Raw genomic sequence first — 12,159 nt, 5'->3', positions numbered from 1 at the left:
TAATCGTAAAATATGATATCGTATGCTATGTATTGTGAATACACTCATGTTAAACATAAAAATGTACTTCCATTGCATATCATAGGAACACATAAGCGTAAATTATAATTACATTAATAAACCTGTACAAAGACCTCCAGATAAATACTGGCCTTCTGGATTAACACATTTAAGTGCTGCAAAAGATATTGGCCTATGACATCCTATGACATTAAAAATTATTCTACATTTGAATTACCTCATAGATGTGACTATTGTGGTTCACAGTCATAGGCCCTGTCCCAAATGGCACACTTCATATGAATTTTCAGTCTTGTGTACTTATTTCATGTGTCCATTAACTCCATGAGACCGTAGGGTGTCTCATTTTTCATTTTAGGTATCAGAAGGGTGCTCACGCATACTTTGTGGTTGATATGTGCCCTCGATGCGCACTTTTGCAGAGCCCACACTGATGCAAGGTCTATAGCACACATCTTCTCGACAGTCAAAGCGAGGTTACGTTATTGCCCATCGTGCACAGCAACCCTAAAGGCACGGGGGTGGCGGTGCCACCGGCTTGGGCCCGCCATCGCTGCTTGCAGCTATATTTTATTTTTGTTTTTTTTGGACCTTCAAAATTCTGACCACCATTCATACCATTGTCTGGACCTATAAAGCTGAAATACGCTTCTAAAAATAGTTTGTTTTCAGCAGAAGAAAGAAAGTCATATACATCTGGGATGGCATGAGGGTGAGTAAATGATGAGATCATTTATCATTGTTGGGTGAACTATCCCTTTATATTATTGGACATTTTTGTCACTTTTAGTGGCATTTTTGCAATGCGCCCCACTTAATTTCTGACCCTGTTAGAAGCAGAATCACAAGTTAAAATAAATAAAACTGTATATATAAACTGTGTATAAATAAACCACTCAGATGAAAAATTGTTTGCTCTCAGAGCTCTTTCATAGCTCAGGAGACTTAATAAAGTTCTCAGGAAGGTTTCGTTGAAGTGTCAACTTTGTCTCTCCTAAAATCCCATCAAAGAAATAAAAATAAATGCAAATAAGTGAATTGCTGAAAAAGCTAAATTATAGAACTATAAAATTAAAGTGTATTGCATAGGTCAGATTATTTGTTCTTGGAGAATACGGAAATCTGTGACTTCAAACTAAAAACTAGGTGATTATACACATTATCTCATTCTACTTTCCACTCATACTGTACATATAACTAGACACAAAACACTCTCTGTTGTTCATACCATTCCACTGGTCCCTCATGCCGTCGATATCATGCAGTGAGGAGGCGCGGCGCAGGCTCTCTCTGGAGTGGCTGTGGGTGAGGGGGGGTCCGCAGGGATCTAGCCGGTCTGAGGGCGGTGAGAATGGGCCGGAGAAGCCACATGTGGAGGGGTTCTGCTTAATCAGGGCCTGGGTCTCTGACTTCATGCATCTTTCTTGGGATGACATCTGCATGTCTTTCAAGGCAAACTCCTCATTAGAGGGCTGCAATACACACAGAGGGGAGCTGTAGATCAGGTGTGTGTGGGAATATGAACGTGGATGTGTATTGAATGTGCATGTACCTGTAGGTAGTCTACAACCACTCCCTCAAAGTGGTCCTTCGGGAGGGAGGGTTGCCGTTTCACACGGAGAGAGGGCATTCGCAACCTCATGTTACGTCTTTGACCTGATACAGAGACAATTAAATGTCTTTTGATTTTAGCAATCCTACTAGACTAAAATCAAAAGTGTGTGGTATTCTTGAGGTCTCTTTGGAACTCTAGAATAGACACTTTAGTCTTCCTCAGAAGTAAAATCTGTGATTTAAGCAAAGGTCTCATTTGCATTCAATCTTATTGCTGTCTAGGAGAAACAAGAGATATTAAGATCTCATTTTAGATTTTCTTTCAAGGGAATTACTTTAACTAATTGATTAATTAATCATTAATGAATAATGCTAAAATTGTGAATATATGAAATGTAAATATCTGAATATCTCATAGTCTTTTATATAATAGTTCAATGCAACACTGCATTGAAAAGCATATGCAGACACTTTACATATACATAAACACTCTGGAATCACCTTTATCAAAAACTGCCTTAGACATAATCTGTTTACCTTATAAGGCTGTATTACAGAAAGGGCTAGAATCTCTCCAACACACAGAGATAGTGGGGAACACACACCTGCCTGTAGCCAGCTGTGTGTCATTCGCTGTTTGATGCCACCTTTCTTCATGGAGGGGTCTAAGAGCTCCTGGAAGTTTAAGATGAACATGATAACAACTCCCTCCTCGTTTTTTACAGGAACAACATCAACCAAACAAGGTCTACATGTCCCTAAAAGGCAAGCAGAGAGAGAAAGAGAGAATAAGGATGGGAGGAGTGGGAGGGATGTCAGCAAATACAAACATTGAACATTTAACCGTACACACACACACACACACATATATATATATATATATATATAGATAGATAGATAGATAGATAGATAGATAGATATATATGAACTTTTGTTTCATTAAAGTACACATCACTTGATTTTGATTGGTCATTGCGGTATTCCGTGGTCAAATATTTGCCTCTGTATATTAGACCGCTATATCTGACAACGCATGTTCTACTGTGCATTAGTTCTGTTTTTCATAGCACTCCATATTCACTTTCTTCTCATGAAATAAAATAATTTCAACTGAAATATGTCGTAACTTGCATTAGTTACTTGCATTTACCTGCAATGACCGGCTGATGGTAAATTAGCCCTAACTAAGTTTTCTTGAGAAACTGTTATAAATACTCGTGTGACAGCTCTAAGAAGTCCAAAGTCTACTTTTTGCTATAATTTTTACATGAAGTGGTCTTTAGATGTGCCACTCCAGGCATTCCTCAATTAAAGTGTCTTTGACCATGTGAACAGACTTTTTAACATTTAGTTGAATATTTTTTTAATTTGAAGATAATATGCATCAGTACCCCTAGACTGCATATGTGGGTCCTCTATGTGTTTACTATGGTGTTCAATGCATTTAACACTTGTTTTACTCTTGAAATACATTGACTGTTTTCAGTTTTCATTTGTTATGTACTTATATATATGTTAAATACCATGATCACGTTCATATTTATGTGTAGTATGCAAGTATAACAAGTTGTCATTCAGCCGATGCTTTTATACAAAGTTCATGACATTATACCCATTAAAGGGACAGTCCCCATGGAGTAACCAGAGATTAGATGACAAGTTCACAGCAAGGGCACAACGGTTATTGCTCCTGGACCACTTCTTTGTGTGTTTGAAACTGCAACTTTTCTTTTTTCAGTACGCCTCACAATTTCGAACAACAAATATAGCTGCATAATGTAGAAATATAGACTCATGCAGTATATGAGGTTGTCTTTTTTCAAGTTTATAACTTTTTTTTATCCCAAAATATACCTTGTACGGTACATATGTGTTTGTGTGGGTACAGTTTTTGATACTTTTCATATTTCACCACCAAACATGAACATTTCCTATATTTCTGTCATACATCTTTTTTACAAATTAATTTGCAATGTGTTCAACTCTTCAGAATGTAATAAAATATATATCAACCAAATTTTAAATACAATTATCATTACAGTTTTTTATCATTTACAGTCATTTTATTAGTAATGAGCCATTAGAATCCACATGGGTTCTTTTAAGACCCACAAATGCATTTAAAGGGATAATTCATCCAAGAATGAAAATTCTCTCATCATTTACTCACACTCATGTCATCCTAGATATGTATGAATTTCTTTCTTCAGCTGAACACACAAAGATGTTTAGAAGAATATTTCAGCTTTGCAGGTCCATACAACAAAAGTGAATGGTGACCAGAACTTTTAAGCTCCAAAAATCACATAAAGGCAGCATAAATGCAATCCATACTACTCCAGCGGTTAAATCTGTGTCTTCTGAAATTATGCAATCACTTTGGGTGAGAAAAAAAATCAATACTTAAATATTTTTTTACTATAATGCTGCCTGTGATTTTTTGGAGCTTGAAAGTCTGATCACCATTCAGTTGGATTTTATGGACCTACAGAGCCTAAGTGAATTTGTGGGTAAACTATCCTTTTAAGGGGGATAGTACGCTTGCATTTGCATTCTTCTATGGTTAATGACACCAAAGTTGGGGGTTTGATTAGCATAGGTTAGAAATGAGGTGGGAAGACCAGTTTGAACCAGCTAAGACCATCAAACCATCTTGGGCTGGTTCGTTTTTTCTCTACTACCAAACTACGGTTTACCGGTAGAGAAAATAGTTAAAGAGTTAAATAAGAAACAAATACCAACGGACAGACAATAAAAGAGTGAGAGAGCAAAAAGGAGTCGATGCAAACCAAATTAATGAGGAGGTAGAGCAGGAATGAGAAGGGAGTGACAAGGAGGAGGACAGAAAAACCAGAGAATGAACAGCATGATTAAAGTCAGCCAGACCCCCCTCAGCTCTTGACTAAAGCAGGCCATCACCCACTCTAAATATAGATCCTGCACTGACACACACACACATACATATGAACACACACAAAAGGTACTGTTCAGTATCTAGCTCAACTGTGACACAGATCTAGAAGCTGTATCCACTAAAAATATGTTCTAGATAAAAGAACAGTGTGATGCCAGCATGTTTGATTGTGTGCGTGCATCTCATTGCTTTAGTTCAGTGATAGAGGTCTAAGTCTCTTGAGTCCTGTTGTCATGGTAATGTTATCAGTGTACTGCTTCCAACTGAAGGAACACCTGTCCCTTTCAAGCCGAGTTACATGCACACACATGCACAAAACACAGGTTTAACAATGTCCAGAGGGCCAGCTACTCTCTTCATCTGTTCCTCTCCAAGGCGACTATAGACAAAAAGAGAGAAAGCATGGGATGGGGCTGCTCTGTTAGGTAGATGGCGACACTTTTTCTTTTTGTGCAGCCTCAGCTGGCCTCTGTATTTAGCCAGTTCATCAAAGTGATACTCTCCACATGTGTATCTGTCTGTGTGTGTGTAATAAAACAGATGGGGAATAGAAATTCCTAGACTGATGTCTGACTGATTTATTTTGAGTGGTAAGTCAGTGGCATGACATGCTTGAGAATGAACAACTGGAGTAACGCTGCAAGAATACAGTTGGCCTCAAAAAGTATTTGGGCACTTAAGCCAGACTTAAGACCAAAAATGTGTAAAAGTCTTTACCTTATTATATCTTTGCCTTATATAATAAAATATAAAACCAAGTTGCATTTATTTAAAAGAAATATATCACAAATATTTCACACGCACAAAAATAAAACAGCTAATGTTATGGACTTGAGGAGAATTGACTTCATACATTCATTAAAAAAAAGAATCACTCTCTAACAGTTTTAAAGTCATTGCAAAAATGGCTCAGAAAAGAGAAGTTAGTTCGGATTAAATATTTAGAATCTAATGAAATGAAATTCAGTCATTTTGTATGCAACAAGTGTAAATCAATTGTCCAAAGGTGTCTAAATAGTTTTTGGGGCCACTGCATTCGACCAGGACTTTGCATATACAACAAATGACAGGAACATGTGTAGATTACTGGAAGATGTACAGATATAGCCACTGAGTGTGTTTACAATTTTATGCATTGTTGGCTTTATTAAAGAGATAGATCACCCCAAAATGAAAATTCTCTCATCATTTACTCACCCTTATGCTATCCCAGATGTGTATGATTTTCTTTCTTCTGCTGAACACAAACAAAGATTTTTATAAGAGTATTTCAGCTCTGTAGGTCCTCACAATGCAAGTGAATTGTGGTCAGAAATTTGAAGGTCTAATAAGCATATAAAGTGAGCATAAAAGTAATCCATAAAACTCTAGTGGTTTAATCCATATCTTCAGAAGCAATATGATAGGTATGGGTTAGAAACAGATTCATATTTATGTCCTTTTTTACCATAAATTCTCCACCCTACCCAGTAGGTGGCAATATGCACAAAGAATGCGAATCACCAGAAGGTCCACAAAAAGGATTTAAATATTGAGCTGTGTCTTACTCACATATACATAGCTTCTGAATATGTGAATTTAACCTCTGGAGTCATATGGATTTCTTTTAAGCTGCCTTTATCTGATTTTCTGACATTCAAATTCAGGCCACCATTCACCTGCATTGAATGGACCTACAGAGCAGAGATATTTTTCTAAAAATCTTGTGTTCTGCAGAAGAAAGAAAGTCATACATACTTACTGTGTCATACTGGGATGGCATGAGGGTAAGAGAATTTTCATTTTTGGGTGAACAATCCCTTAAAGGATTAGCGGTAATGAGAATGGAGGGGGTCTTTAAAGGTGCAATACGTAACAATTTCGTGTAATATTCAGCTTTTTTTGCCAATGTGTGAATGGCTTGTAACGCAACTTAAAAAAAACCTTCCTAGGTTGCCTGTTAAAGCCTGTAGACTGTAGATGATTTTCATGCAAAGGGAGCAGGTCACTTTTGCCGGGAAAATCCAAAGGATGTGACGTGTATGCATGCTCCCGAGAGCCTTGCCTCAGTGCTTCTCTTCCACTATTCAACAGCAACAACAAACTGCAACACAAGGTAACATTATCTTACAGATGGAATCCAGCAAACGTCCGGCTCCCAGCACAACACCGACGCCTACACAAACTTAAAGTAAGCCAAAAAATAAAAAATAAAATCTACTGAATGCCGCCTGGCTAAGCGGGAACGTGATCGTATTCAAGCGAAAACTAGAGTGAACATCTACAGGCCATTTGATTCCTGGAGGGACCTTCGTTCGATTTTGGGGATCAAAACAGTCCCTGAATTTGCGTTCTTCTTATTGGACAGTTAAGCTTACATAACTGCAAAGCATGTGAAATATAGTGTCATAAGGATTGATCTGTGTAATTTTAGATAACTTGATCTTGCCTGTGTAATGGTGGCCATCTGATAGATAGCTGTGCAATGTGTATAAACCTCACTCTCCTGACCTCAAGAGGTGCACTAGCGATGATAGGCACGCCACCTCCCATGCCAGAAATGCCGGTTCAAGTCCCGTACGGAGTGGGTAGAACAGAAGTGTCACACCTGCTAAAGCTGATGAATTGGAAGCTACCATGCTTCGTAACAATCAAATAATTTCAACAATCTTCTCTTTGTACTAAATGTCAGGTATACAGGATAAATTTAAGCTAATATGCTGGTTTCTTATTCGTAGTACAACATGTGACATACAAAACATACAATAGTGAAACATAACAGTGCAGTGAACAGTAAACTGTCTGGTAAAGTTTGGTAGTGTGTAGCTGTATGTGTGTATCAGTATGCTATGTTAGCTGATAAGTAGTTTTAGTTTAGTCTCAAAGTTTGTAGCAAAACAATCATAACTGTGAAATTTTAATTATGCTACCTCATCTGTCAGCAAGATGCCGGTGGATCATGTTCAGTCTCTTTGTACGTTATGTCATAGTTTTGGCCGATGCTCACTCACTCGTGTCCCTATGTAGTGTGTGTGCACGAGATCGAGCAGGAGCAACAGGTAGCTGGCTGCAGTTCACTTAACGGCCACAAGTGTCATTAATAAGAAGGGTTTCTGAATCTTTCATACTGCACCTTAAATAAAATTAAGCAAATTATTATTTCTTTAAACAAAATGTTATTTATTTCTTCTTACTTCGCTTATATGATAGGTTTAATTAGATTTACTCTCATTCTGTCTTATGCCATTGCTTCCCTCTATCCCCATATCTTCATTCTCTTCATCTGTGTATCTCTAAATGGGTTTACATGCCCATCTTACACTGATAATTATCAAAAATCAGTTTATTAAAAAAAAAAAATCAGACAATGCAAGAAATTGCATTTTCAGGAGATTTGATATCATTGGTTTATTTTCTGCTTTTGATGTCAAAACATAAACAGTTATGTGCATAACATATGCACACATTGGATAACCTATTAAGAATGTCAGTAAAAAGTGTTTATATGAAACACAAATTCAGGGTAATGCAAAAATCCACCTGTGTCGATTGTTTTATGCTTTACCATTTATGACCATACCCTGATAAAGGAAAGCCGTTTAAGGCATTTTTACATGACCAAACACGTTGTCACTTTATTAAGCATAATCGTGAAAGATTGTGCATGTAAATGCAGTCTCTGATAATCTCTCCTCCACCTCTCAATGCTCAACCCACCATACCTTCCTTAGAGTAGTACAGGATCTCCACTTTGCGCTCCTCTGATCCGAGCAGAGCCTGTGCCAGCTGTGCCAGTGCGCTCTTCATAGTGCCCGGCCCCACTAAGAACTGACAGGTGCAGGACTGCTGCATGATCTCTGCCCTCGAGAACCCGAACATCTGACAGAAGCCCTCATTGCAGTAGATAATGCCATAGTTCTTCATCTGAGCGTTGGCTATCAGGAACTTACGATCTGGTAGGTAAGAGGTGATGGGAGGAAGAGAATGTCACGAAAGAGCGGAATAGAAAGGGAGATTAGATCAGTCCACATTAGCATGCCACAGGAGAACAGACATTTCATTATGTTTGGTATTTGCATTAAAGGAAGTATTCTGTCATAATTTACTCTCCCTCACATTGTGACTTTCCCTATAACTCCTTTCTTTCTATACAACACGTGACACAAAAAAAATCGAATTAGCCAAGAATGTCAATGATGAGACACGTGAGAACATGTCCTGTTGAGCCCTAAATTGAACAAATGCAGACACAAATGAGATTTGATAGCTACGGAGAAGGAGAAGATTTTCAGCAAATAACGAATTCAATTTTACTCTTTTCCTCACACAAAGCTATCGTATGTCTTCAGAAGACTTAGTGCACTTAGGAATATTGTGTACGAGTCAAGTAGACTACTTCTATTTTATCAAGTAGTCTACTTGACTACTTGAGTCAAGTAGGCTACTTTATGGTGATTTTTTAGGTCCTTTTTGAAGCTCAACTGTGTCAGTCCCCTATTAGTTTCATTGTATGGAGGAGAGCAGCTTGGACAATCTGTTAAACATTCCACGAAATAATGTCATGATACAGGTTTTGCATGACATGAGGGTAAGTAAATGATGACAGTATCTATTCTGGGTGAACTCACCCTCATGCCATCCCAGATGTGTATGACTTACTTTCTTCTGCTGAACACAAACAATGAATTTAGATGAATATTTCAGCTCTGTAAGTCCATATAATGCAAGTGAATGGTGGCCAGAATTTTGAAGGTCCAAAAAGCACATACATGCAACATAAAAATAATAAAAAAGACTCCACTGGTTAAATCCAAGTCTTCAGAAGTGATATGATAGGTGTGGGTGAGAAACAGATCAGAATTTATTTTTTATTATAAATCTCCACTTTCACATTGTTCTTCTTTTGTTTTTGGCAATTTGCATTCTTTGTGCATTTAGCCACTGGGCAGGGAGGAGAATTTATAGTAAAAAAGTATTTAACAATACCTGTCATATCACTGAATATATTTAACCATTTGAGTCCTACTTTACGTTTATGCTGCATTTATGTGATTTTTGGAGTTTCAAAGTTCTGGCCACCATTAACTTTTGTACGGACCTACAAAGCTGAGACATCTTCCTAAAAATATTTGTTTGCGTTCAGCATAAGAAAGAAAGTCATACACATCTGGGATGGCATGACGTTGAGTAAATGATGAGAGAATTTTTATTTTTGGGTGAACTATTCCTTTAAAGGCTAAAATTTATTTGCTACTCTTTTAGCCCTTATCTCACTCTCTCTGTAGTTCCACTGCCTGTTCATTGTTGCATATACATTTCTTCATTTTTGATTGTTGGTGTGATACAAACAGGAAATCTGCAGACAGCTGTGCTATTTTTGGAGCAAGAGCCTGACACATAAGCTTCATCAACAGGTTAAAAAACCCCGAACTTGCCTCTCTAATTTACATCAGAGAGCACCACAGTTCCTTTTAATGATGTGGACGGGTTAAGGCATATCAAACAACAAAGTGAATACCGTAGGCACTTATAGTTTTTGAGTAGATTTGATTCCTTTTGCAGAATAATTAAACAAAGCCATTGCATGGCCTTGGAAAATGTCTCAACGCAAATGATCGTACAGATATACTCTAGATAAGTTTGCACCAAATCTGCACAACTTTGACTGACTGAAGAACATAAACAGAAGTAGTTGTCAGCCATAAAGTAGGTGGAGCTCCATGTCACGCCTACCACCAATGTGGTCCAACGGCAGTAAGAAAGTGTTTAGCAGCTGGCACAAAGTTTTCTTGAAAGTCTGTGTTGGAGAGCTGTAAAAACCACCCAAAATATTCAAAACCACATTTATTTTGGCTAGATTTCATTCAAAATGATGTCAAAACCTGTTCATTTTTTGATTTTGTATGAAGTGTGCCGGGGCCTTTAGAGGCTCTGCTTTGAACAGAAGGTACATGTTCCCTCAATCTTAATGGCAAATTGAAAAACAGTTATTGGTTTTTACCAGTGCCTTTGACACAAGCTGCCTGATTTTATCACTGAATCTCAATGCTATTTCTCCATATGTGAATGGAAATTGACAGGAACTTTAATGCACCTCAGCATCAAACTCATTATCGCCTTTTTACTTCAATAACAGAACACAACTGAGATGGTTGCTTAGCAGCCACAAAATTACACTTAGCCTTAACTGATAGGGAGTGAAGGAAGGAGCTGCTGCAGGCTCATGTTCACACATCTACATGCACTTGCACACATGTGCATGCATGTGTACTTCAAAAAGAATACAGAGGTCCAAAAGCAAAAGTACTGCAAACATAACTGACATAACTGATACAAAGGTCAACAGGTCAAAGATTGTATATAACATTGTAAATAGTGCCTCTAAGAACAAAGACAGTAATGATCATAATTAGGGGCCTGATGTAATGGTGACTATGTCAGTTGCTTATTTAAAGCATCAAGTATTCTGATTCATGACTTACAGATCAGGCATAGGCAGGTTTTAGATTTAAGATGGAGTTAAGGTTTGGGTTTGATTGTATGGGTGGAGTGTGATGGGTTTATGTTAGGATTAGGGACAAGTACAAAGAACAAAACAATACATTTTTATCTCAGCTCTTCCTTACAAATCAGATAGAATTAAGGGAACAAGCAAGCTTCATGCTTGCAGTGGTTCCATGTGTAGCCTTTGTAAACGTGAAAGCTGAGACACTGGAAATGTTCCAATAACTAATGGTTTATGAAAATGGCCAAATCTGATTTTCAAGGCAAATTGTTCGGCGTGCATGAGTGTGGATTTTGTGCAGCACGTAAAAACAGACAACATGAAAGAATGAGTAAAACAGGTGCACAACATACACAAACACAAAGAAGACAGATGGTCGTTAGCAAACTTTGCACACTACATATACACCCAGTGCATTTGCACAATGCAGATAAAATCTGTCAGATCACACACGCGCGCGCGCCACACACACACACACACACACACACACACACACACACCTGTGCTTAATTTAATCCCAAATGGAATAACACGTCCCTTTGAAAGTAGAAACCAGGTAACTTCATATAAACTACAAAAATGTATTCACTTCATCGGTGTTATTCACACCAAAGGTTTTTTAACTCACTTTGTCCGTCGAATTTCCTGATGATGGTGTCCAGATAGGTGTTTTGGAGAGCGACATGTCCCCGACGCACAGGCATTTTCACGCGTTGTCAGATCAAACACACTTACGCACAGCCTCTCTTATTATCTTCTTTTCCTTCAAGGACAACAGGAAAAGTAAAAGTAAGATATGCCAGAACTTGAACACGTGAAAAAGTGCGTATAGCCACGGCATTAAACAAAAAGGACATGGAAATGTTGATGGGGTCCTCGCAAAAGTGAGAATTTGCAGCGCGAATGGGTTGCCAGGTTTATCTGTGAGAGCGCTTTAGAACGGATTTGAATGAAAGTGAAGCGGATGACTCGCTCTTTCGCGACTCCCAACTCCTCCACCGTGTAAAAAGCACCAGAAATGTCGCGTCAAGATACTCAGTGAAACCATCCGAAAAATCTTCTGGAACAACGACTGAAGGACAACGCGGCTTTAGAGGGAGCGTCCAGCTGGGCTCAGTGTGAAATAGGCGCTTGCGTTCACAGGGGAGCAACAGACACAGCTGTCACTTTTGACAGAAGGCAGATG

General features: G+C 38.2%; 1 protein-coding gene across 2 annotated transcripts in view; it reads right to left on the bottom strand.

Annotated features, from left to right (window-relative positions):
- The window catches only part of LOC127652546 (potassium voltage-gated channel subfamily H member 6-like), a 59,941-nt gene extending 47,818 nt beyond the window's left edge, over positions 1-12,123 (bottom strand). For both annotated transcript variants that reach the window (XM_052138728.1, XM_052138729.1), the window contains exons 1-5: positions 11,602-12,123; positions 8,191-8,421; positions 2,181-2,333; positions 1,574-1,677; positions 1,250-1,493 (exon numbers count right to left, since the gene is read on the bottom strand). In XM_052138728.1, the coding sequence (XP_051994688.1) occupies positions 1,250-1,493; positions 1,574-1,677; positions 2,181-2,333; positions 8,191-8,421; positions 11,602-11,677 (808 nt within the window). In that variant the 5' untranslated portion in view covers positions 11,678-12,123. The remainder of the gene's footprint in view (positions 1-1,249; positions 1,494-1,573; positions 1,678-2,180; positions 2,334-8,190; positions 8,422-11,601) is intronic.
- Positions 12,124-12,159: the final 36 nt, after the last annotated feature.

The sequence above is a fragment of the Xyrauchen texanus genome, chromosome 12 (assembly GCF_025860055.1).
Source record: "Xyrauchen texanus isolate HMW12.3.18 chromosome 12, RBS_HiC_50CHRs, whole genome shotgun sequence".
NCBI classification, from domain to species: Eukaryota; Metazoa; Chordata; class Actinopteri; order Cypriniformes; family Catostomidae; genus Xyrauchen; species Xyrauchen texanus.
This window is presented reverse-complemented; position numbering and strand designations above follow the sequence as displayed.